General features: G+C 42.5%; 1 protein-coding gene and 1 non-coding gene across 2 annotated transcripts; one reads left to right on the top strand and one right to left on the bottom strand.

Moving 5' to 3' along the window:
* Window positions 1–27,008, top strand: DNAJC8 (DnaJ heat shock protein family (Hsp40) member C8). The gene is made up of 9 exons (XM_044237569.1): window positions 1–97; window positions 2,757–2,858; window positions 14,490–14,546; window positions 18,707–18,773; window positions 19,290–19,384; window positions 20,912–20,983; window positions 24,175–24,266; window positions 25,381–25,456; window positions 26,520–27,008. Exons 1-9 carry the CDS (start codon window positions 20–22, stop codon window positions 26,640–26,642), a joined length of 762 nt encoding a protein of 253 aa, XP_044093504.1. The 5' UTR covers window positions 1–19; the 3' UTR covers window positions 26,643–27,008.
* LOC122901609 lies at window positions 4,153–4,281 on the bottom strand. The gene has a single exon (XR_006383601.1). It is a non-coding gene; the product is annotated as a small nucleolar RNA SNORA70 (small nucleolar RNA).
* Window positions 27,009–27,480: the final 472 nt, after the last annotated feature.

The following is a 27,480-nucleotide window of genomic DNA, read 5'->3' as shown; positions in this document are numbered from 1 at the left end:
TGGTTGCTGGGCCGGGGAAATGGCGGCTCCAGGAGAGAGCGGGGCTTCGGCTGGCGGAGGGAGCACCGAGGAAGCATTTATGACCTTCTATAGTGAGGTGAACACCGAGTGAGGAGTAGTGGTACCGGGGTGACTCTGTCCGGTCCTACTTTCCCAGCGGGCAAAGGCGGTGGTCTTTCTGGCCTGGACCGTTGGGCGGCTCCTCCTGTCTGGCCTTCGGGAAGGCGGGGGGCTGGGGGTGTGTGTTAGTCTCTGCCTGATAGCTGCTTGGGGAATCCCTGGGGCATCGAAAAAGGGGCCAGGGTCCGACGTCTGCGGATAGACGACGAGTGTGGCCAACGAAGTGCCAGGGCGCGTGCAGAGGTCCCCCAGTCCGCGGAGTCGGAGCCTGGCAGGGGCTGGCAGAAGCTGGCGTTCTTGGGGGCGACTTAACTGTCTTGGGCCTCATTTTTGTTCTAAACGGAAGCACTCTTCCCTCTTAGTGCTCTGTAATGAGTTGTATTAGTGGTTATTTCTGCCATTCGTGAACGCCAGGCATTATGTATCATCCCAGGTATGCATTATCTGTTTTATAGATGCTGAGATTTGGGGAGGTGAAATAATTTGTTCTGGGTCCTAAAGCAAATAACAGCTTGGTATCATGTTAGGACTGGAGTCAGTTTGGTCTGAGCCTCGATTACTGTTGCATTTCCAGGGCCTAGGATATAGTGATTGCTTGGTAAATATTTGTTGAATAAGTGAAAGAAAAGCATACCATTTGGAGTCAGAGGACCTTGGATTGGATTTTTGAAAGGTGGTTAATTGGACTGTGGTTGAATTTTTTCCAAGGCATTAATTTTTCAGATTCTCCATTTCTACTTCTGTAAAGCGAAGAGAACATTAAAACGAGTTTTATGAAGGTTAAAGGAGTTAGTGTTTCAGAAAGGGTCTAAGAGTTAAAGCTGAAGATGGACGTCTCTGAATTGGCATGGGTTTGAGGAACGGAATTGCGCCCCTCTAGGCTGTGAGCTACTCATTTCAGCACTATGTCACATTCATCTTTTATCTTTTATTTTTAACAGTGTTTGTTACATAGTAGTTTCTCCAAAGTATTAAATTTAAAAATGGAGTTAGCACAACTTTTATAGTTTGTCCTTTTGAGATGCCCAGTTAACTTGAAAATGTTGATAAACTGGCACTACAATTTATTGACCTCTAAGACTGCTCTGCGGTTGCACAGGAAATTGTTTCACTTACCATCTCTTAGTAGAAGAGAGAAAGAAAAGAAAAAAGAAAAGCAATCCTGGTTTGTTTGAATTGAATGAGAGAAAGTACCTAAAGGAGGACCCTTCAGTCATCATTCAATCAATGTTATTGGGTACCTGACATGTACTAGTGTACTGTTTAGGTGCTAGAGGTATGTTGGTGGACAACAGAGAAAAATCCCGTTTTCTTAGAGCTTGCATTCTATAGAGAAGGATAAGCATAAACAAACATGTACAGTGTAGTGTCAGGTAGTGATAAGTGCTATAAGGAAAAATAAGTCTGAGAAAGGAGATAGAGTATAGGGAGTAGGGAGTGGCATGCTATCTTAAAGAAAGTGAAGAGGGAAGATACTGAGAAGGAATGGCTTTTTATGTTACTGAAATTATTTCCAAACTCCTTTTGGTCGTTGGAATAAAGGTGGAATATAACATACCAGTGATACATTTTAACTAGTATTACAGCTTTGACAGTGGCGCCAAGGATGTTTTCCTGGCACTGCTTGGTGCTTGTTCTCCTTAGCATGGTCTTTGGGTCAGGGGTTTTTCTTTTTCTTTTCCTTTTCCTTTCTTTCTTTCTTTTAAGATTTTATTTATTTATTTATTTATTTGGGTGGGGAGGGGCAGAGAGAGGGGAAGAGAAAGAATCCCAAGCACACTCTGCATTGAGTGCAGAATGGGACACAGGGCTGGATCTCAGGACCCTGAGATCATGATCTGAGTGGAAATCAAGAGTTGGGTCCCCAACCGATTGAGCACCTGGGCCAGGGATTTTCTTAACTCTATTTGAGTTTGGTAGACAGAGTTACTTACCTCTCCCATATTACTTTTTTTTTTTTTTTAAGGATTTTATTTATTTATTTGACAGACAGATCACAAGCAGGCAGAGAGGCAGGCAGAGAGGCCAGAGGAATCAGGCTCCCTGCTGAGCAGAGAGCCCGATGTGGGGCTCGATCCCAGGACCCTGGGATCATGACCTGAGCCGAAGGCAGAGGCTTTAATCCACTGAGTCACCCAGGTGCCCCTCCCATATACTTTTTTAATGCTGTTTTCAGTATATATTTCAGTGTGATTGTATTTTTCTTAAATAAAAAGTTGTAAATTAAATATGAACAGCACAGGTACATCTTCCATCATTACAGTGGAAGCTTTTTGAAAGTGGTGGCTGTGATATATTTATGTTTGAATTTTTTGCAGTTAAAATTCTTGTTTGCAAGTTGAGTAGTTGGGAACAAGTCAGTTAACCTCTCTAAGTCTCAGTTTTCTTATCTGTAATATGGGAATAATAGGAATATTTACTGTAGAGGATGGTTGGGAGGAATAACTATGTGTAAAGTTTTTACATTATTAGAATTCAGTAAATGATAGCTATTGTAATTATTCCCAAAACATTTGGCAAACTGTCTTCCACATGTAGACAAATATTTGCTGAACATGTCAGTAGCTTCTTAAGATGACAATTCAGAGTTTATTATTGAACTTTACTAATAAAGTTTTTATCTCCCTTCATTTTAGGTGAAACAGATAGAGAAGAGAGATTCAGTTCTAACATCCAAAAATCAGATTGAAAGATTGACCCGTCCTGGTTCTTCCTACTTCAATTTGAACCCATTTGAGGTGAGCTGTCTGATGTTGTTGCAGCTTTGTGATGGGGGAGCCTTGCATAGCTGCAGACCGACTTACAGCAGAACACACACTTAATTTGTCTTAGAGTTGGAACTGAGATTTGGTGGTTTTATTGTGAGCCGAGGTTGAGAGGCATAATGTTAAGGAAAATGAGAGGTCTTTACCTTGTTACATATTCTCCATCTTCTCCCAGCCCAAATATATAGGTCTTCATTTTCAGATGTGAAGGGATAGCTAGCCTTGACCAATTTAGGATCTTGATTTAGTTTGCTTATTATAGCTTTTCTGTTTTACTGCAGTAACAAGTATTAAAAACTCAATGACCAAAAAATGATCATAAGGTTGTAGACAAGCAAATATACTTCTTGGGTTTCCTTAGTTTTCTTATTTTATTTATTTTTAAAAAAGATTTTATTTATTTGACAGACAGAGATCACAAGTAGGCAGAGAGGCAGGCAGAGAGAGAGAGGAGGAAGCAGGCTTCCCGCTGAGCAGAGAGCCCGAAGTGGGGCTCGATCCCAGGACCCTGGGATCATGACCTGAGCTGAAGGCAGAGGCTTTTACCCACTGAGCCACCCAGGCGCCCCATTTTATTTATTTTTAAAAGATTTTTATTTATTAGAGAGAGAGAAAGAGATAGCAAGAGAGAGCATGAGCCGAGAGGAGAGGGAGAAGCAGTGTCTCCGGGAGCAGGGAGCCAGATCTAGGGCTCAAGCCCAGGACTCTGGGGTCATGACCTGAGCCAAAGGCAGGCGCTTAACGTCTTGAGCCACTGAGGTGGTCCTAGTTTTATTTTAAAACTTTTCCTAATTATGAAAGTAAACCATATTTCTTTTTTTTTTAGATTTTATTTATTTGTTTGTTTTTGCAGGAAGTAGGATATATTGGTGGGCATGAATAGGGAGGGGGCAGTGCCAAGGTTCTCATGAGTGCAGAGCCCTCCATTTGTCCAAGGGACCACGATTAAGGATGTATTTGACCCCATAGCCATCTGGGATAAGCTGCTTTTCAGCCATCATATCTTCAAATTTATCCACATTAAACTTAGTAAAACCCTACTTCTTGGAGATGTGGATCTTCTGGCAGCCAGGGAACTTGAACTTGGCCCTGCATGGAGCCTGAATCTCTGCTTCTTGTTCTGCAACTTGCTATGGATGGACATGATGACTTGGCTAATGTCGACCCTGGCTTCTGTGCCCTGGGGCTTTCCAAAGGCACCCTGCATACCTCTCTACAGCCTAGATTGGAGATAGCATGAGGTCAGACCTCCATGTCCACTGGAAAGGACTGTCTCCAAGGTCCCTTAGGGCAACCCATACAATCAACAGGCTGCATAGCCAAGGAGGCTACTGTTTGCAGCTGTGGCATACTGGACCCCTATGGAGAAAAAGCACAGTCAGCTTAATGGCTGGAGAGATTTGTTTTATTTAAAGATTTTATTTATTTATTTGTCAGAGAGAGAGAGAGGGCACAAGCAGGGGAAGTGGCAGAGGGAGAGGGAGAAGCAGGCCCTCCGCTGAGCAAGGAGCCCAATGTGGGACTAGATCCCAGGACCCAGGGACCATGACCTGAGCCAAAGACAGATGCTTAACCGACTGAGCCACCCTGGCATCCCAAGATTTTATTCATTTATTTGACAGAAAGAATACAAGCATGGGAGTGGCAGAGAGAGAGGAAGAATGATATGGGCCTCCATTCTGCTCAGGTCATGATCCCAGAGCTGAAGGCAAGTGCTTAACCAACTGAGCCACCCAGGTGCTCCAGTAAACCATATGTCTTACAAAGATTTGAAATATAAAGAAAGCAAGAAGGGGCGCCTGGGTGGCTCAGTGGGTTAAGCCTCTGCCTTCGGCTCAGGTCATGATCTCAGGGTTCTGGGATTGAGCCCTGCTTCCCCCTCTCTCTCTCTGTCTGCTTTTCTGCCTACGTGTGAACTCTGTCAACCAAATAAATACAATCTTAAAAAAAAACTTTTAAAGAAAGCAAGAATAATCATGTGTAATCCCATCTAAGAGAAATAGCCACTCTTTTTTTTTTTTTTTTAAAGATTTTATTTATTTATTTGACAGAAATCACAAGTAGACAGAGAGGCAGGCAGAGAGAGAGAGAGAGAAGCAGGCTCCCTGCTGAGCAGAGAGCCCGATGCGGGACTCGATCCCAGGACTCTGAGATCATGACCTGAGCCGAAGGCAGCGGCTTAACCCACTGAGCCACCCAGGCGCCCGAAATAGCCACTCTTAATTGTTTATACATCAGCTATTTTAATGTTTTATTTTAGGGGCACCTGGGTGGCTCAGTTGATTGGGCAACTGACTCTTGATACAAGCTCAAGTCTTGATCTCAGTGTCATGAGTTCAAGTCCCATGATGCTAGGCATGGAGCCTACTTTTAAAAAAAAAATTATTTTATTTTATTTTATTTATTTATTTATTTTTTAAAAATATTTTATTTATTTATTTGACAGAGAGAAATCTCAAGTAAGCAGAGAGGCAGGCAGAGAGAGAGAGGGAAGCAGGCTCCCTGCTGAGCAGAGAGCCCGATGCGGGACTCGATCCCAGGATCCTGAGATCATGACCTGAGCCAGAGGCAGCGGCTTAAGCCACTGAGCCACCCAGGCGCCCCAAAAAAGTTTATTTTAAAACAAGGAGGATGATGCACTTCATTCTTAATATTTAAATGCTGTATTATATAAAATACATATTTGTGTAATTTCTTTTTCATGATTGATTTTTTTTTAAATAAAAGTTTATCCATAAATGTACAACAGGATTTAAGACAGAACTTCATTGCAGCTATAGGTAGCAACAGATGCTATGACAAGGAATCTGGATGTTTAAACAGGAATGGAATTAAAGATCATCATTGCCTCCGGCACAAGGAGCAGCTTACTTATTGCCAATTTTTTTAATTCCACGTGTAGCTGGGGGCCTTTACCTGTGGCCTTTGATTTTAACTCCTCAAGTTTCTTTTGCTTCTTTTTCTGTTTCTGCTTGAATGCTGTATCTTCCTCATCCATCTTCTTGTCCTATTTCTTGGGCTGCTTCGGGAGCTTTCTCTCACCACCTTCACAGCTGGACATGGTGCCTGCTGCCCCTTCCCCAGACCTTATTACTGGAAGCAGTAGATACATTTGTGAAAGTCTTTATAATTATTATTTAAGTAACTCCTTTATCATAGGATATTTAAACTAGTTTCTAATAGTTTACCACTAAATTTTGGCATGAATATTGTTACAGCTTATAAAAACAGAGTATTAAAAACCTTTTTTTTTTTTTTTTAATTTATTTATTTATTTTACAGAGATCACAAGTAGGCAGAGAGGCAGGCAGAGAGAGAGAGGAGGAAGCAGGCTACCCGCTGAGCAGAGAGCCCGATGCGGGGCTCGATCCCAGGGCCCTGGTATCATGACCTGAGCCGAAGGCAGAGACTTCAACCCACTGAGCCACGCAGGCGCCCCAAGAGTTTTTACATTTTAAAACAATCTCAGATTTGTGGAAAGGTTAGGAGTGTACTGTGAAGACTTTCTTAGACTATCTGGTACTAAGTTGTCCATATTGCTGCCCTTTTGCCCTGCAGTACTTCGATGTATTTTTCCTATGGGAGACACTCTCCTGAAGCACAGTATAACCATAAAAATCAGGAACAAACACCGATAACATTGTTACCATGTAGTTCTCAGACACCATTCTGTTTGCCTGTTGTCTCAGTAATGTCCTGTGTAGCAAAAGGATCCAGCCCAGAATCAACGGTTAAATTTAGTTGTCATGTCCCTTTAGCCTTCAGCCTGGAACAGATCCTCAGCAATTCCTTAACTTTGGTGACCTTACTGTTTCTGAAGATTATAGGCCAGTTATTTTAGAGCATATCTCTCAAGTTCAGTTTTGTTTGATGTTTCTTCAACTGGATTCAGTTTATGCTGTGTTGGCAGGGATATCACAGAAGTGATACTGTATTCTTCTCTTTGCAACTTTAAAGTACATGGTATTTCCATTAGTCTTATCCTGTGACTAATGATGTTAACTGTACCACTGTAAGAGGTAACAGCTATGTTTATTCATGAAGTTACTTTTATCCTTCTTTGTAATAACTATTTTATGGGAAGGTACTTTGAGACTCTGTAAATACCCTCTCCTTATCAGAGTTTCAATTTATTCATTTATTAGTATAGATTGAGGGTTTCCTATTTTATTCAGTGTGTTATATTTTGATATTATTCATTTTATTGCTCAGGTTGTCCCAAATTTGGTGAGTGGGTTACCTTTCAAGCCAGATCCTATCTTTCAAAATGTCTTCATCATTCTTTGATTACTAGGCACTCTTTTTTTTTTTAAAGATTTTATTTATTTATTTGACAGAGAGAGATCACAAGCAGGCAGAGAGGCAGGCAGAGAGAGAGGAGGAAGCAGGCTCCCCGTGGAGCAGAGAGCCCGATGCGGGGCTCGATCCCAGGACCCTGAGACCACGACCTGAGCCGAAGGCAGTGGCTTAACCCACTGAGCCACCGAGGCGCCCCTGATTGCTAGGCACTCTTGTACTTTTCCTCACTCAGCCTAAAATTAATCGTTTCAGTGAGGAGCTCTGATTCCTTTTAGTGAAGGATGTATTTAGAAGTCAAGATGTGGGGGCGCCTGGGTGGCTCAGTGGGTTAAGCTGCTGCCTTCGGCTCGGGTCATGATCTCAGGGTCCTGGGATCGAGTCCCACATCAGGCTCTCTGCTCAGCAGGGAGCCTGCTTCCCTCTCTCTCTCTCTCTGCCTGCCTCTCCATCTACTTGTGATTTCTCTCTGACAAATAAATAAAATCTTTTAAAAAAAAAGAAGAAGTCAAGATGTGGGTGCTAAGTGTACTCATTGCTGTTGGGAATGTCACTGCCCCTAGACCCTCATGGTAGATAGGGCCAAGGATTGGGTGAGTGTGTGTGCCCACATGCTGGTGCATTTGCATACATGTGTATATACATGTATTTGCATCCAATTTCAATCTAACATGACAGAGTTTATTCTTATTTTTTTTCCTTTACATGCTTGTGGTTCCTTTTCATAGTGAGAACTTGGACTCTCCCTATCATAAATATAAATATATATATATATATTTTAAATTTAATTGATCTCTGGGGTACCTGGGTGGTTCAGTGGGTTAAAGCCTCTGCCTTCGGCTCAGGTCATGATCCCAGGGTCCTGGGATCGAGCCCCGTATCGGGCTCTCTGCTCAGCAGGGACCTGCTTTCTCTCTCTGCCTGCCTCTCTGCCTACTTGTAATCTCTGTGTGTCAAATAAATAAATAAAATCTTTACAAAAAAATTTTTTTTTTAAATTTTTTTAAAGATTTTATTTATTTATTTGACAGAGAGAGATTACAAGTAGGCAGAGAGGCAGGCAGAGGGAGAGAGGAGGAAGCAGGCTCCCTGCTGAGCAGAGAGCCCGATGCGGGACTCGATCCCAGGACCCTGAGATCATGACCTGAGCCGAAGGCAGCGGCTTAATCCACTGAGCCACCCAGGCGCCCCCCCCAAAAAATTTTTTTTTAAAGATTTTGTTTATTTATTTATTTGACAGAGATCACAAGTAGGCAGAGAGGCAAGCAGAGAGAAAGGAGGAAGCAGGCTCCCCGCTGAGCAGAGAGCCCGATGCGGGGCTCGATCCCAGGACCCTGGGATCATGACCTGAGCCGAAGGCAGAGGCTTTAACCCACTGAGCCACCCAGGCACCCCAAATCTTTAAAAAAATTTTTAAATTGATCTTCTATTTGCATCTGATCTCCCAGCTGCCATTCCCTCCCTCTTGTGAATGCCCTCCTCACGCTTCTTTATTCTGACACCAACACTAGGCTGCCTTACTGAGCAAAAACCCTTCCCACCATACCTGAGCTCAAAACTCCCATGCCAGCTTACCCTTCTATGTAGGTGTGTTCCTCACCCAGCCCAGGCTCCCTGTGCTTGCCCTCTACCCCTGGGGAGTCCAGCATCCTCCTCATCAAGCAGGTGTCTTTTTACCCTGCTCTGGCTTTGACAGCCTGTGTTAGGCTAACTTCCTATGAGAACACCCTCCTCATCTTACTTGGGCTTTAACTGCATGCTCCGGGTCACCCCTGTGTGTGTGGAGGTGTCTTCACTCTGCTCAGTTCCAACTTCTGCGCCAGCCATACTTTGATACAAATGCTCTCTACATACTGCTTTGGGTTCTGACACCTCTTGTTGGGCTGCCTTCTTACAATGGATGCGCACCTACATGGAAACCCACCTCACCAAGCACAGGTTTCCCATGCCAGGCCATGCCTTTGTGGAGATGTTCTTGCTTGGGCTCCTATACTCTGTGCCAGGCCACCTTCCCTTGTGGACCCTCCTCAGTCTCAAATACCCAGTGGTGGGCTCTGCTTCCATGTGGATGCCTTGCTTATCCCCCTTGGGCTCTGATACCCTATACTTGGCTACCTTCCCATGTTCAGTCTTACCCTGCTTAGGTGTTAACACCTTATGCCAGACTGCCTGTCCACTGAAGTGCCCTTCTTAACCCACTTTGTCTGTCTGGCTCCATGTACCACTCCATGTCTGGCTGCCCTTCCATGTGGATGCTCTTCTCACCTGTTTGTGCTCCACCACTGTGGACTGGCCACAACCTCTGTGTGGTCACCACTGTCTTCATCCCAGATGGGCTTTGGCACTGCTCTGGGCCGTTTTGATGCCCCACCCAGAGAAGATGTCTACTAGTAGATGTCTAATTGCCTGGCCTCAGTTAATGTGTTTGTATTGTATTGCTCAGAAAGGGAAGGGGAAGATGGAAAGCTTAAAGAGTACTTTTGAGGGGCGCCTGGCTGGCTCAGTTGGTAGAGCCTGCGACTCTTGATGTCAGGATTACGAGTTTGAGTCCCATGTTGAATGTAGAGTTTACTTAAAAAATGAACAAAATCTTTTATTTATTTATTTACTTTATTTTATTTTATTTTATTTTTAAAGATTTAAAAAATTTATTTTATTTGACAGAGAGAGAGATCACAAGTAGGCAGAGAGGCAGGCAGAGAGAGAGAGGGGGAAGCAGGCTCCCCACTGAGCAGAGAGCCTGATGTGGGGCTCCATCCCAGGACCCTGAGATCTTTAACCCAAGCCGAAGGCAGAGGCTTTAACCCACTGAGCCACCCAGGCACCCCATAAACAAAATCTTTTTAAAAAGTACTTTTGATTTCATTTTGGGAAGGGCGTGGAGAAGATAATTTGTTTGAGAAGTGATAAAGAATTTGATGGTACATCCTTTCTGTTTAACCATACTTTTAAATTGTATGTAGTACCATGAAAAGGGGACATGTGATCATGTAACTTACCCATTTATTTGTTAAGGTAATCCATGTTTCCTCTGGAGATCTGATTGACAAGAAGTGACAGATTGTTGGGACCAGTATAAAGGCTCGGATTTTAATGCCCTACTAGTTACTGTGATTCTGGAAGGTCCTGCCCCATAGCTTCTGTCCTGATTATAGGAAGTATGTTTGAGTATATATATACACATTATGTATACATATATACATGTATGCATAACGTATACAGTTGACCCTTGAACAATGCATGGATTAGGCATGTAAACCCTTGCACAGTCAAAAATGCATGTATAACTTTGGACTCCCCCAAATTTTACCTGCTGATAACTACTTTTGACTGGAAGCCTTACTGATAACATAAAACATCAGATAACACATATTTTGTATGTTATATGTATTAAATACTGTATTCCTATAATATAGTAAGCTAGATAAAAGAAAATATTAAAATCATAAGGGAAAATATATTTATAGTAGTATACTGTATTTATTGAAAAGAAAGTCTGTATGTAAGTTGACCTATACAGTTCAAACCTGTGTTGTTCAAGGGTTGACTGCATGAGTGTGTGTGTGTATGTATGTATTTGAATATATACATCTTTACACAAAGATATGCTAAGGTTGACACACTGGGGAAGATGGGACATTGTGTTTGAATGGGCAGGACTCCATGACTACCCATTAGAATATTTGTCTTTTCTATTTTCTACACATGTGCTGGCCTCTTTATAGGGTGGATGTCATTGTCATAGTCTCCTTAAAAAGTTGCTTTTTGACTCTAAGTCAGAATCTTAGGTGTTCCTGGTGACCCAGGAATTGAGTGATTTTTGCTTCTCATGCAGCAACTATTGAGCCATCTAAATGAATCCTATTTTTCTAGAGAGGTAAGCTGCCCGGTCTTCTAGTAAGGAGAGTAATGCAGTCATGGCTGTCATCTCAGTTGTCAGCTGAACTGTGAACGGTCTTCCTAGACATTATCTTACTGAGCAGCAGGCAGAAAAGGGAGAAGGGTGGACTGGGAGTCTGAGGGCTCTTCTCAGAAGTCCTTATACAAGGAGCATTTTTTTCCTTCCTGCCATCTCTGCAGCTCCCTATTTGGACACATGACTAACCTTCAGCCATTACGCAAACATCTTTTTTTCTGTGCTCTGCAGTGATTCTTGGGTTGAGGACCCTTCCCCACTTTCTTCCCAAAGCTTAGATGAATCTGTGTCCCTGCTCAGTCCTATCCTTTTTGTGTTCCTTATTTTGATTTAACTTAAAGATGCCAGCAGGGAGCATCACTGACTTTTATTTTCTTTCTGTCTTATTAAGTACCTGGGAAGGAAAGGTATTTCTCTTGAAGAACTCTGGTACTTGCGTGTTATTAACAGGTCATGGAGGTCAGATGGGACAGAGACTGGATTCCTGTTTGAAGCGGAAGATCCCAAGGGAGGTTGTTACAGTTTGAATTCAAACTTGTATAAATGTCAGGCATTTTTGTTAATGTGAGATGATCAGTTAACCCTCTGAGGTCTAAGACTGTAGATTCTTCATTGTAGTATCCCTAAAGCCTGAGACACAGTAGGAGATCAGAAAATCTTCCAAGAATCTGAACTGATCTGTGGGCTTCCTAAGAACCATATTGGTAATATGGCATTTATCTTGTTTGTTTGTTTTCGTTTTTGTTTTTTTTTTCCTTGCATTTATCATGTTTGGAAGAATTACTTATTACTTGTCTATTCTTCCCCGGTTGGATGTTAAATTCCATGAGATTAGTAGTGAGCATAGTATCTAGCAGCCCTTGGTGCTCCAAAAATTTGTACCCAGTGGGAAGCTGGCTTCAGAGAGGTTTGGGCCACAGGGATAGGCCCACTGTTTTCTTTGTATTTCCACATATGGCACCTCCAGCTCTTAAAGATAGGAAAGGGGTTGGATTAGCTTTGAAGGCACCCAGTGAATATTTGTTGCCTGTGATCATATGTGCACTTGTGATACAACTCTTGGAAAAATAACTTCAGGCTGGTATGTGTGTGTTTGTGTTTGTATATACACATACCTTCTTCATTTTTGCCAAATCATCTGAAAGTAAGCTGTAGACTTGTGAGGCTTCATGCCTAAATAATTTACCACACATCTCAGAACAAGAACAAATCTCTGTGTAACCACAACACCATCACGACACCTAAGAAAAACATTAATTCATTAACACGATCATTCTAATGGAGTCCACCCTCAAGCAGCCCCGTTTGTCCCCCAAATCTCAGTTATAGCTATTTTATTTGTTTAACTTGGGAACCAGTCAAGGTTTATGACTTGCCTTTTGGTATGGTTAGCTCTGGGTGTAACTTTATTGAAGGCTTTTTTGGTGTGTCAAAGTGGGAAGTTTTCTTTCTCGTTCATTATGGACACCTGGGGTCTGTTGGATTTTGGTTTGCTCCAGGACGTTTCTTTTCCCCAGAACCAAGGTAAGGTAAAATTCTCTTCTGAATATTTGTGTAGGTACAGCTATCTTCCTTTGTCTGTAAATCTTTTATGGTTGCATACTTCCTCTTGAGTGACTTTTCTCTAATTCCTTTCTCCCTTGGGAAGTCATGAGGGGACACAGGGAATCTTGAAAATTCTTTGCTTTAAAGTTCTTCTTTTCCCTCACCCTGAATGAATGTCTGCCTAGTATTGGAGAGTGGGCCTGCTTCTGTCATAACCTTCCAAAGTCTGGCAAATGCAGTGGTGTTCAGCTTCATTGCCTACCAATAACTTTATTACTATATGTGGGCTGTTGGAATGTTTTGAAAGCTTGCAATAACCTTGACGTTACTTGTTACCAGGTTTTTAAAAAACAGTGCAAGCATTTGACTGAGCTTGGTGGATTACTTTGCAGTTTAATTTCTAGTATGTATTTTTCCTTTCAAGGTTTATTTTCATTTTTTTCCTCTTTGCTGCTCCTCCCCACCTGCCCCCTGCCGCCACCGCCGCCCCCCTCCCCTGCTACTAACTGATCCCTAGTTCTGCTAACTTCAAATGAACTTTTTTCTAAATGCCATCATTTCTTGCTGGTGCTTCTCAGACTTGAAAAGATTCAGATCATTTGGGGATCTTGTTGTACTGAAGTGGGACCTTCTCTTCTGAATTTCTAACAAACTCTTCTCACCCTCTGCCCTTTCAGGACCTTCCTCTGGCCTTGAATACCAAGTAAATAAATACTAGGTGCTCTGTTGAATCCATGGACTACACTGTGAAATCATCTGCTTTAATTGTATATAACATTCCCTTCCCCCAAAGCACTTATTATATGGTAATTAAAAAAATATGTTTTCCCTGTTTATTTATATTTGCATTTCTAGTACATAGCAGTGTGTTCAGCAGATAGTAGCTACTATATAGATGTTTGAATGAATGTATGTATCTGTGGTGCTGGGGTGAGGATCTTTGATGAGGACTGTCTACACCAGCTTACCTAGGCTTGGAGAGGAATGATTAAGTTTATTTTTAAAAATCAAGGTTGCCCAGGTGGTGGGTATTATAGAGGGCACAGCTTGCATGGAGCACTGGGTGTGGTGAAAAAATAATGAATACTGTTTTTCTGAAAATAAATAAATTGGAAAAAAAAAAAAATCAAGGTTGCTTGAAAAATACAGATGCTTCCATTTGGCTGTACCTCAGTTCTAATGAGTTGGAATTAGACTTTTCTAGAGTAGGGCCCAGGCATCATTCTCAGGTCTTCACAGGCAATTCTGATGTTCACTCTGGGCTGAGAGCCATTGGCCCATGTGTTTTACAGATATAAATGGAGCCCCGTAGACCTTTCTGGATTGAAGATCAGGGAGCCAGCCTGATTTTTCTCCTTATTGCATATTTATGCTTTTCCCACATTTGCAAAGATAAGTAGGGATGGGTAGGTGGATAATTTCCATAATGAATGAAGGGAAAATGCAGCATGATCTGGAAACATGTCTCTGGGTATCAGGTAAATTCTGCTGATGGAATAAAAGTAGCTACTGTATTGAGAACCCTAAAGTGGTGTAACTGTTATTCTGTTACTGATCTGCTCATTTATATTTCTTTTTAAAAGTATTTTATTTTTAAAAAATAATCTCTACATGCAATATGAGGCTCGACTCATGACCCCAAGAACAAGAGTTGCACGTTCTACTGACTGAGCCAGTCGGGCACCCATTTATATTTCTTGAGCATTTTTTAGAACTGTGTGCCAGGCAGGTTCTGAAATGCTGAGTACTGTTCTAGGTGGTGATTATAATATATATAATTACTGGATACCTGTTAAATTCATAAATTCTTTTAATCTCTTTTACAGTGTTGATTTTGATTCTTTCAGGTTCTTCAGATCGATCCTGAAGTGACAGATGAAGAAATAAAAAAGAGGTTTCGACAGGTACAGTACTGTTCCCCTGTAATAGATGGAGCTTGATTTGGGAGTACAGTAAGCACATGATTCTCTTAGGACTTCTATTATGACTTATGGGCCAAAATTTAACTTTTTTTTTAAAGATTTATTTATTATAGAGAGAGAGAGAGCATGCATGTGTACGGGTGGCAGGGGGTGGCATGGAAGGGCAAAGGGAGAGGGAGAGAGACTCTCAAGCAGATTCCCCACTGAGTGGGGAGCCCGATATGGAGCTTGATCTCACAACCCTGAGTTCGTGCCCTGAGCCGAAACAGAGTCGGATGCTTAACTGACTGAGCCACCCAGGTATCCCTTAGCTTTTCTTTTTTTACCCTTAAGACTTTTTAACTCTTGAAAAAAAAACAAAACACACCTCATAGTGACAAAATTCATAAATAACTTCTAAAGACCACGGCTTGCCTCTGACATTCACACTGCCGGCAGCGGTAGATTTGTTGGTAGGCCGTAAAGCCCGGCGACAGCTGCATTCAGCAGACTTGGGAAGGTTACAACAGGAGCGTGCCCACTCTCGAGCCAAGGCATGTGGTTGGGAGTGAGGGCGCAGAATAGAACAAATTTGACTTCTGAATAGAATGAATTTTATATCCAAATAGAATCTTTCCAGCCCCTTAATCAGGAGAAATACAATATAGAACAGTAGAATTTAATTCTCTGCCTTCCCAGGGAGAATATGTTAAATGATTTGTAACAGGTTTTTGTTTTTGTTTTTTAAGATTTTATTTACTTATTTTTAGAGAGAGAACACAAGCAAGCAGGCCGAGAGTGGGAGGAGCAGAGGGGGTGCGAGAGGGAGAGGAAGGAATCTCAAGCAGTCTTCCCCCTGAGCACAAACCCTGACTCAGGGCTCTATCTCAAGACCCTGGGACCTGAGCTGAAACCGAGAGTCAGATGCTGAGCCACCCAGATGCCCTTCATAACAGTTTTTAAATTGTTTAAGATCTCCTTCCTCAGTTATTTTATCTTTTGCAAACTTAAATAAGTACCCAAGAGATACCTGGCTTCATACAGAGTGCTTTCCCCAGTCTGATGTTCATAACCTGAGCTTATAGAATGTTATAGTAGCCTTTTAAAAAATGCTTCCAATTTTGATAGCTGAGTAATCTTCAGCCTTTTCTTCTAGGAGTTAAATAATCATACTCCTTGTAACCTCTCTTTACTAACTGGATTTTCTGTATATTTCATGTCTTTTTTTTTTTTTAAACTTCACCCAACTTTTTTATATCTCTTATGTTCTTCATATTTTAAGAGGACCTAACCAGTGCTAAATATAATTCTCAGTTCCTGCAGGACATACTTGTTTTTGTTTTTGTTTTTTAAAGATTTTATTTGTTTATTTGACACAGAGAGATCACAAGCCGGCAGAGAGGCAGGCAGAGAGAGAGGGGGAAGCAGGCTCCCTGCTGAGCAGAGAGCCTGATGTGGGGCTCAATCCCAGGACCCTGGGATCATGACCTGAGCCTGATCATGACCTGAGTGGCTTAATCCACTGAGCCACCCGGCGCCCAGGACATACTTATTAATATCCAGTGTTGTGCCTGCTTCTTTGATACTGTAATTGCCCCCACTTTGCTGACTCATAATTATCTTCTGATCTACTATTAAGCCAAGATGTTTTTTATCTTTGCCTACCCAGGCATTTCCCATTATATAATTTCCTAGCTTTTTTTTTTTTTTAAGTTTATTTATTTATTTGACAGAGATCAGAAGTAGGCAGAGAGAGAGGAAGAGAAACAGGCTCCTCACTGAGCAGAGAGCCCGATGTGGGACTCGATCCCAGGGCCCTGGGATCACGACCCGAGCCGAAGGCAGAGGCTTTAACCCACTGAGCCACCCAGGCGCCCCATAATTTCCTAGCTTTGTATAGAGTTCTACTCTGCACCTATGTTCAGCTTTTCTTCTTTTTATCTAAAATTTCAAGCTTCCTGTTGTAATGCATTAGCAGTCTTTCCCAATTTAATATAAATAAGCATTCAGATCCATAGTCAGAACAACTATTTATGTAGCTATACAAAGAACTCAATAAGGGGCGCCTGGGTGGCTCCGTGGGTTAAGCCGCTGCCTTCGGCTCGGGTCATGATCTCAGGGTCTTGGGATCGAGTCCCGCATCGGGCTCTCTGCTCGGCAGGGAGCCTGCTTCCCTCTCTCTCTCTGCCTGCCTCTCTGCCTACTTGTGATCTCTCTCTGTCAAATAAATAAATAAAATCTTTAAAAAAAAAAAAAAACTCAATAAGAGTTCTTTAGTCATTAATATGATCTAATAGTTAAGAGTGTGAGCCTTAGGGGCACCTGGGTGGCTCAGTCAATTAAGCATCTGACTCTTGTTTTTGGTTCAGGTCATGATCTCAGGGTCGTGAGTTGGAGTCCCACATCAGTCTCTGTGCTTAGCAGGTGGTCTGCTTCTTGCCCTCTTTCCCTCACCCCGCTCATGCACGCATGTGTGCACTCAACGCTCTTTCTCTCAAAGAAAGAAAAAAAAGTGTGGGCCCTACACCTGTTTGACTTGAGTTCCAGTCTTGGCCATATCCTTTATAAACAGTTTGAACAAGTTACTTTCAACCTTTCTGTGCCTGTTACCACATTTGTAAAATGCACATAGTGATGATAGTTATATGCTAACTGTTGTCAGTGTGTGTTAGACAGTTTGTTAAGTTTCTTACTTGTATTTCATCCTTAAGACAGAGGTACCTGGTATTGTCCTGTTTACAGAGAAGGAAACTGGCACAGAGATAGGCTAGGAGAACTGCTCAAGGTCTTAGAGCCGGAAGGTGACTGAAGTTGGTATTAGAGCTCAAGATTCTGGCTCTCCAGTAATGCTGGATTTAGCATTTGATTCCCACTTGTATCATTCTCCCAACACAGTCCCGCTGTTCCAACTAGTCGATTTTGGTCTGTCAATGACAGTAGGTCAGTGATTCTTAATCCTGGCTGTCTGAAAATATCACCTTGGAGATTTTTGCTTTTTATTTTAACTTTTTTATTATAAAAAACTTAAATTACATTTTAAAATGGAAGAGTAGAACAGTGAACACCCATATACTCATCATCTGTGTGTAACGGTTCACCTCATTAACTCTATGTTTTTGGCTCAATTGTTTTAAGTTACAGACAGCATGCTACTTTACCCCAAATACGTCATCATGTGTCCCCCCCAAGAAAAAAAAAAGGACATTTCCTTGCATTTCTTACTTGTCATACCTAGCAAAATTAACACTCCACTAGAGGTCTAGAAAGTACAGTTGCCAGAGACTGATCAGAGGTTCTGAGGGTAGAAAGTAGACCTATATTTTTAAAAAGCTTTACAGGGTTGTGAGCGCTTGGGTGACTCAGTCATTTGGGCATCCGACCCTTGATTTCTGCTTGGGTCATGATCTCAGGGTCGTGGGATTCGGCCGAGTTGGGCTCCACGCTCAGCGGGGAGCCTGTGTATCCCCGTCCTCCTGCTCCCTGCTCGTGTGCACGCTCGCACTCTCTCTCAAATAAATAAATAAATAAATTCTTAAGGAAAAAAGGCTTTACAGGGTTGGAGCATAGCCAGAACTAAGAACCACTTCTCTTTTTTTCCCCAAAGATTTTATTTTATTTCCAGTTAATATACAGCATATATTAATTTCAGGTACAGTGTAGTGATTCAGCGCTTTCACACATCACCTGGTACTCATCGCAGTGTGCTCCCTAGTCCCCGTCTCCTGTTTAGCTCATCCCCCTGTACTCACCCCCGCCCCCACACACAAGAGAACCATCACTTAAAATTGCAAGTTCTTTTAGGAAAGAGATCATGTCTCATATGTGCTTTAGCCTCTTCAGTGCTTGGGATAGGGATGTAACAGGAACCGGGTGCTTCTCAGTTTCTCTTCTGCAACCTCATGGCGTCCTGCTGATGTGAGACTTTTATTTGTTCTTAAGTTTGTGATTAAAACCCTACATGTCTCTCAGCTGTGCATTGACCTTCTGGTGAATTTTAAGGACCAGTATTTCTGCACATTTTATGATATTTATTAATTTGTTGAAAAAGCTTCCAGCTGACAGTGTTTTTTTTCCATTAACACCTTAGAGCTTTTGGCACAGCGCAGGTGAAGAGTGACTAAACATTCCTCTCGTTGACAAACCTACCTTTCCTCTTATTTTAGTTATCCATATTGGTGCACCCTGACAAAAACCAAGACGATGCTGACAGAGCACAAAAGGCTTTTGAAGGTATTTGTAAATTTACCTGCTTCCAAGAACTGTTTTATCAATGCTAGGGACTAACTGTTCCTTGTCCTGGATCAAGAAAGGAATGTTACAGTTTTGTCTTCTGGTCATGAAGAAGCTGTGGTTTTCAGTAGAACAATTGTTCCAAAGCAGAATGTTGCTGTTTAAGAAATAGATCTTAACTTTGCTTTGTTAAAACTTTTACGTGCCAAGACTGTTACTACGTAGGATCATTTTTCTTTTTTGAACATAAAAAAAAAATAACTGGCAGTATTTTATCACTGAATTAAATCTAGATGTGGTGTATTTAGTCTTGAGGGTATATTTAATTTTTTCCAAGGCTCGCAAGGAAAGTCATTGCTATAGTTGTATGTTTTTTTAATTAGTTTAACGACAGTAAATAATGTAACAAAGTAGGGGATGCTTTTAGATGACACAAGTCCATTTACACTGCCTGAGTATAGTTCAGACTTTCAGAGGGTGTTTGCAGAAACAGTTAATTTCAATGTTTTGCATTAGCTGTGGACAAAGCTTACAAGTTGCTACTGGATCAGGAACAAAAGAAGAGGGCCCTGGATGTAATTCAGGCAGGAAAAGAATACGTGGAACACACTGTAAGTATTTATAGTGCTGCCGTGTTTACAGGAAGTATTAGCAAGCCTTGGGCACCTTGCAGGAGGGTAAATGTTAACATAGCAATACCTACTGGTGTAACTTGTGACCTCTTATCTGGTCTCCGAAAGGTTGCTGCGGTGCTCATGAATAGGGCGTGCCCTGGAGCTCAGGATGTGGAGTGGCTAGGAGGCTGCCCTTCCCTCTTTCCTTGCCAGCCCCAGGCTGCAGAGAGAGGTCCTCTCTTGCCCTCTCCTCAGTGTTGTCACATTACCCATTTCTGAGTGGAAGAGTGGAGCAGCCACGATGAAGATTTTTATTCTTGTCTCTGTGAAGGGGTTGGAAGGTGGGCTTGAGAAAGATTGGCAAGGGGTTGTGAGTAAATTTTTTAAAAAATAGGAGGAGGTGCGTATCCATATTAATAATAGGGTTTGGGAAGGAGTCAACTAAAATAAGTTCAGTTATAGTTAATTTTATTTTTTTGCATTGCCTAAATCTCCCTAGTGGTGGGAAGTGTTAAGATGGTTTGCGTGAGGTAAGAAAGGTCTTTGTTTTAATTTTTTACTTGCTGGGCAAGAATTTTAAGGCCATTTGTAAGAGCTGTTTCAATTGGGAGTGAATATGAATGTGACCTTTGAAGTGCTTTGGAATCTGAAACCGAACTGTGTAACCAATAATAATAATAATGAGTCCAATTTAGATGAAGAAAATGAATAAAAAGAGGAGAAAGATGGCCATAACTAGGCCTTGTTGGTCATATGTTGGAAGTGGTACCTATAGGCCAGATTTTGGTAGAAATCAGAAAAGGACCTGACAAATTCTCCTTAAATTCTTGTGGTACTTTTTTTCTCTGTATGCCTATAAAGGAGCCATCCTCAGACTTTTTGGCCACAAGGTGGCAGTAGGGTTGTTCTGAGCTTGGAAGGCTCTGGCTTTTTGCTGGAGCAGTAGTGGATGATTATTAGAGTAATGACATTCTTGTGTGAAGGAGTATATGTAATTTGTTTTTTAGATCTCATTGGTGGCCAACGTGATAAACAAAAAAAGCCAGTTAATATGATTGGTTTAAGGGGGTTTCACGGTGAAAATTACAATAATGCAGTTGTTGAAATACCAGAGAACAATTAAACTTAATGCCACAAATTTGGTAGCTTGTTCTAAAACTTGACAAATACATTTTCTTTGCTATAAACACTTAACTACCAGCCGCAAAAGAGAGTTGGGTAATCTGTTCAATGTATCCAAGGTTCTCTGGCTCTGGCCTAGGATCTGATGAGTTGGGGACAAGTTCACTGCTGGTCGCCTTCCATCCTTCCCGGTGGATTGGATTTTAGATGAGGTTTAGAGGAAGGACCCCTGGTTATTAGTTCTCCTTTGATTGCATTGTTGTTGTGGAGGGGGAGGGGTAGAGGCTCATTTTATTTCCACATAAACCTTTGGTCATGCCTGTAACTGCAGAAGGTGCATGTGCCATTTGTGTGCAGCTCAATGGATAGTCTCAATTTTTTGATGAAAAACATTCTTTTTAGGTGAAAGAGAGAAAAAAGCAATTAAAGAAGGAAGGAAAACCTACAAATGTGGAGGAAGATGACCCTGAGCTGGTGAGTGAGATTTGGGAAAAGCCACGCTGTCGCCCACCAATTGCTGGGTTCAAGAGAGGGAAGCCTAAGGAGTGCCGCATATGTGCATCAACATTTTGTTTTAACCTAAAATATTTAAATGTATGTCCCTGCACCTATTTTTAACCCTCGCCCTTTTTTTTTTTTTTTGTCATGGGGCCATGGCCTTTTCTTTCAATTTGTGTCTGCTGATTGGTGTTTGCCATTGACTTTATTTTATAAAACACACACACACAGCATCAGCCATGGTTTGTACTTCTAATGTTTTTTTGCAGTACGTTGAAACTTAGGTATTTGCGAAATAAAACTTAGGTATTTGTGAAGCAAAACCCAAGAGCAGAATCCTAGCTATATATGATTCATTGGTTGTTTTGTTTTGTTTTTGCATAAAGAGGAACAATAGCTTCATTGCTTTGCTGGGTAAGGAGGCTGCAGCAAGCTAAGGCCTTCGGAAGTACAAGCCCACCCGGATGAGTTGTTTTCCAGTCTTTTTCGGATGTCTCAACCTGTACCTAATTTCACAGCAGTATTTTAATGTATTTTTTTATGATTATTTTTTATTTTTATAGATTTTATTTATTTATTAGAGAATACGTGCACAAACAGGAGAGCAGCAGGCAGAGGGAGAAGCAGGCTTCCTGCTGAACGAGGAGCCCGATGCTGGACTTGATCCCAGGACCCTGAGATCATGACCTGAGCTGAAGGCAGCAGCTTAACCGACTGAGCCACCCAGGCTCAGTAATACTGGCTCCCCAACGCCAGTATTTTTAGGGACTTAACGTTTATTGAATCTTTCTAAAGCATTCCACTTAGTTTTAAAAGGAAACCAGCATTTATTTGTATAACCATATTCATCAATGTCTTTGATATTTAAATCTCATAGTAGTTGTTGCACCTGGCACAGAGCACTTTGGGAACAACCATACGTGACTCTAACCAGCTAGTAAACGGCTTTCTACCAGCCATGAGTGCTCACTGCTCCAGGTGATAATTTGCAGAGAAATGGAGAATATTGCTTCATTCACTGAGTGTGTTTTTTTTTTTTTAAGATTTTAATTTATTTACTTGATGGACAGAGATCACAAATAGGCAGAGAGGCAGACAGAGAGAGTGGGGGAAGCGGGTTCTCCGCCAAGCAGAGAGCCTGATGCGGGGCCCGATCCCAAGACCCTGAGATGATGACCTGAGCAGGAGGCAAAGGCTTAACCCGCTGAGCCACCCAGGCACCCCTACTTACCTTGGTTTTAAAAATTTATATTTATTTCTTGCTAGGGAAGCTTGCCTACAACTCCTTGCTTCAGTGATTTTGCTGACAGTGACTGGCCCTGTCTTCTGTCTTCAGTGTGGTAACACTGCTTGTGAACTGTGAGGTCACCTTTTGCACTAGTCACCTGTTTTGAATTTACTCTGTCCCAGTATTTCCGTTTTTTCTCCTCAGTCTTATTTTCTCATTCCTTTCCTTTAATGATCTCTGGTCTTTTTTGAAGAGCCTCTTATAAATACTTCTTTGGTCCTCCTGAGTTTTTGAGAACCCTAACTTTTTTAAGTTGTCTTTTTTACCCTCCCCCGATTATAAAGGAACACATGCTAATGATAGAACATTTGGAAAAAGCAGAAGAATATAAAGAATTCAGTCATGAGTAACCATCTGTCCAAGAGAGTTTGGAGCCTTTAAAGATATTGAAATACTCTTACAGATACCTTCACTCCTTTGATGTTTGTCCTTATTAGGGACTGGGGTTTGTCAATGTTGGCTTTTATTGAGCAGTGGCTGGCAGATAACAGTATTAAAAAGAAGTGACAAATTCTGGGGCTCCTTTACTTCCCTTTCTCTCTGTATATTACTCTTTTCTTTTTTTTTTAAAGATTTTATTTATTTGACAGATAGAGATCACAAGTAGGCTGAGAGGCAGGCAGAGAGAGAGAGGAGGAAGCAGGCTCCCTGCTGAGCAGAGAGCCTGATGTGGGGCTCGATCCCAGGACCCTGGGATCATGATCCAAGCCGTAGGCAGAGGCTTTAGCCCACTGAGCCACCCAGGCACCCCTGTATATTACTCTTTGCTCCAGTGTCTCTGCTTTTGGGATTCAGGCTCTATGAAATCTGCATGATGGATTAGTTTTTATTTTTCTTTGTATTTTGGGGGGAAAAAGTTTTAAAGATAGTTCTGTTTTCTGTCTTGTTATTTTTGTTATTTTGTTATTTTCTGTTTTCTGTCTTGTGTTATTTTTTTCCCCATCTGCGCATTACTTAGAGTGTAAGCCTGACTATAACTGAGACCCAAAAAGATGGTGGTTTGAACAAGACAGTGATTTGTTTTCTGTCCTGTGTAATATAGTCTTTGGGAAGATGGCCACTGGCATGGCAGCACCGGACCACGTGCCATCCAAGGACTCATTCTCCTCTCTGTGGCTCTGCCAACAAAGATGCTGCCCCCTCCTCAGTCCAGAGTGTGTCATCACCTCACCCATGTTCCAAACAGCAGAATAGAGGAAGGGGACAAGGAAGGATACATTACATGTACTCCCTCTAAGAACATTCTAGGAAATTGCTGCATCACTTCTCTTTATGTCCCATTGGCTAAAACCTAAGTTACATGGCCACACCTAGTTGTAAGGAAGCCTAGGAAATATGGGCTTCTGTGTTGGGTGACCAGGTACCTAAAGAGAAGGGATTTTACATGGAAGGAGAACAGGAGATGGCGGGTGGCGGACTCATAACTAATAGCTCTGACAGTTCCGCTGTCGTCAGTAACTGACTCCTGAAATGGGTCTGCTTGGTAGCAACTTATAGTACATGGCTGGGAGCCTGGCACAGAGTAATTTATAAGATATTTGTAAAAAGAAAGAATGAAAGTTATTTTTTCGAGGTTCTTTGGAAGAAAGGGTCCTCCCACATGGTTGTGATAAGCAGGTAGAACTTTTTTTCTCTTTGGTGTTTTACACCAGAGCAAGTTTCTTGCGTATCATCCTCATGGTGAAAGTGGAAAGGTCTTCTAGGCGATTATGTTATTTATCTTCCAGGAGAGAGCATCATTAAGTAGTTCTCTCTGAAATCTTTCTTCATTGCCGGTTCTAACATGCTTTTTGTCTTGGGCTCTGTCTAAAAGTGCTTGATTCAGGTTACTGGTAAAATACTGACTTTTTTTTTTCTTTCATTCTTAATTTTCTTGTAGTTCAAACAAGCAGTATATAAACAGACCATGAAACTCTTTGCCGAGCTGGAAATTAAAAGGAAAGAGAGAGAAGCCAAAGAGATGCATGAAAGGTATACATCAGACTATTTATTTAATCCGTCTAAATACCTAGATTAACCAAAATTGGTCTTTGGGATTTTCCTAATGAAGGATTTTTCTAATCAAGGAATTATATAGTCTATCATTTAAGAAACTGTGTAAAATAGTTACATGAAGCAGCCAAACTTTGGAATCCCTAGGGTAAGAAATTGTCTCTTACTTTTGGGAAATATTGAATAGACCTGTCCTTAGGTAGTTTTTAATCAAGAGTGCTGTGTGTTTTCTTCCTGATTTCCTGGAGTTTGTAAAGTTATTTATTTATTTTTTAAAGATTTTATTTATTTATTTGACAGAGAGAGACAGTGAGAGAGGGCATAGAAGCAGGCTCCCCAGTGAGCAGGGAGCCCAACGTGGGACTCAATCCCAGATCCTGGGATCTTGACCTGAGCCAAAGGCAGATGCTTAATGACTGAGCCACCCAGGCGCGCCTGTAGGCAGTTATTGAGGCCAGAACTTTTTGTGTGACTAGTGGCTGCAGCTTTGGCGAGTCTGTATTATTTACTGTATAGTGTAATCACTTACAGTATATTTATTGTCCCCAAGTATGATTTCCCTTGCTTATCAGAAATCTTGAGGTTAATTTGATTTGTGTATTTTGTATTGTTGATTAGTGTTTAGCAGTAACCATATTCTGCTAGTTGAGGTTGTGTGAAATGTCCTTGTTTTGGGTTTGGGTCTTGTCCAGAGATCCTCTTGAGTAAGAGCCTCTGCTGTTGTTACGGTCATTCTACTGAAGTAGGCTGGCCTGGGTTTTCAAGACGGCTTTCTCCCAGACTGAGCCCCGAACCTATAGACAGAGCCCATAACCTACGATTGGTTTTGGCTGGCCTTGACAACCTAACACATCTGTCCGTGTAACAAGGGTATTTATATCCTGCCCTGTAGCCCTGCCCGTGGTCCCATCTGTGTGCTTTAGAGTGAGACAGTCTTGAAAAGGCTCTGAGCCTTCTCCAGACAGTCATTTTTATAGAACGCTAGGGAGTTGATTTACTTTATATACTTGTTTCTGTGGGGCGATTGCTTAACCTGTATGGTTAAGAGAATCTCTTAAGTATCACATCAATACTCTGGTCTGGTTCTTCTTAGGAAGCGACAAAGGGAAGAAGAGATTGAAGCTCAAGAAAAAGCCAAACGAGAAAGGGAGTGGCAGAAAAACTTTGAGGTAAGTTTCCAGGGTGGTTAGGGAGTCTCATTCCAGACTAAGAAAACTTCCCAGCATCGAGACTTGGTTCCTGGGGCACTGCCAGGACTGACTGGGGCAGAGGAACAGAGAAAGAGGAGCAGGAGCTTTGGAGGACGAGTCCCAGTTCAGCTGCCTGTGCGCTCTCTAGCCTTGGTAGAGCCAAGGCATATTGTTCAGGGAGGGTCCCTGAACAGCGTCTTAGAGATTTTGGAACACATAGCTGCCAAGTAGGCTCGAGAAAAATGCTTTGCACATTTAGATTAGGCAGTAGTCACGGAGTGGTGCCCTACTTAAGAGGTCTGTTAGCAGAAACTGGAGGTTCTTGTGACCCTGATATCCCGGCTTTTGAACTTGACTCCTCTTTAACACCCTGGTTACATTTTTCAGGTACGCAGCCAATTTCCTGAATTGAGCCATGTTCGGTGTCTTTTCTTCTGTAACATTCAGGTCTCAGGCTAGGGGCTGGTTAACCAGAGTGGATGACTGTTTTCTGTCCCCCTGCTTGTATGCAGGGAGAGAGAATGAGTAGGTTTCCGGTTAAGCCGGGAGAGGCCCTCGTGGCCCTCTCAGCGTAACTGGCTGGTCTCTGTGCTGGCTTTCAGCCTCCGTCCAAGGTTTGTGGGGCCAAAGGCAGGTGCAGTGGAAAGAGTGGCCGTACTGCTGGCTGTGCGTATGACCTTGAGAAAGTGATCTGACCTCTGAGCCGCAGGGCTGTCATTTGTGAAATGGTAGCAGCGCTGCCTGCAGCAGACAGCTGGTTCATGGGCCCTGGAAGTAACAGCTGCCGACTCCCCAGCCCGGAGGTCCCCAGCAGATGTTGTGATGATGTCGTCCTCTTCTTCAGCTCACAGCTGGTCCTGCTTGCTGGGGGTGGGATGCCACTTTTTGTGGGCCTGTGGAAGTGGGAGGAAAGCTCTGCTCTGTTCTACTTGTGGTTTATTCCAGCGGGCTGAGCCGGGCTGGGCTCCGGGGATGGCAGAGCAGGTCCAGGCCCATCTTCTCGTTCACTAGCTCCCTCATCCCAAACCTCTTTTGTGCTCAGGAAAGTCGAGATGGTCGTGTGGACAGCTGGCGAAACTTCCAAGCAAATACAAAGGGCAAGAAAGAGAAGAAAAATCGGACCTTCCTGAGACCACCGAAAGTAAAAATGGAGCAGCGTGAGTGACCAGCTGGGCTCACCGCCACAGAACCTTCCCCCAGCGTCTCCCCTCCTGCTTCGAAGGACTCATTCTTTCCTCCCATTGCCACCCCAACATAGAGTAGTAGTTGCTTTTCGTCCTTTTTGTTTTCAATACAATTTAATATCAATCAGAGTAATTCTTTTGTACATTGAAATGAGGGGCTCAGTTAAAAATGAAACCTTCCTCTACCCCCTACCCCTAGATCAACCAGGATTGGAAGGTACCACTGTGAGTGTTACCTTCTCTTCCCACAGCCTGTAACTTAATGTTTTGTACTTCACTGAATTGTGATGGTTAGAAACTTCGTGTATAGTTTGTGGAAATTATCCAATTAAACATATTGCTTAAAATGGTGTTGCCGTGACTTCAGGGACAAGCCTGGGCCCGCCTTAGGAACCCCCTTCGCTTCAGTTGCTTGCTTCCGTGGCATCCTTTGAAGCCCCAGATCAGACCGGGAAGGCAGCGTGCACCCAGGGCAGCAGCTCAGCGCCCCGACCTCCTGCGGTGTTCGGCATGTGCTCTCCCTTCTCACTGACCATTCTGCGTGGCATGAGGCTCCAAGCCACCCAAACCTGTTCACTTTCCAAAGAGCTAGCCGTCTCCACCCAGTATTGTTGTGTCCTAGCCTGTCTGCATTCGTTAGCGGTCATATTCTGTACATGGAATAAATTTTTATACCCTAACCATCGATGTACTCTTCCTTAGGTACTACTCCAAGGGTGGGGCCCTTGGCCCGACTCTGAAATGCTCTGGAGTTCCACAGAGCTGCTCCTCACTGCTCCTTGCCACTTAATGGCTGTGCCTTAGTTTCTTCATCTACAA

This window comes from Neovison vison, chromosome 2 (genome assembly GCF_020171115.1).
Source record: "Neovison vison isolate M4711 chromosome 2, ASM_NN_V1, whole genome shotgun sequence".
Classification (NCBI taxonomy): Eukaryota; Metazoa; Chordata; class Mammalia; order Carnivora; family Mustelidae; genus Neogale; species Neogale vison.
This window is presented reverse-complemented; position numbering and strand designations above follow the sequence as displayed.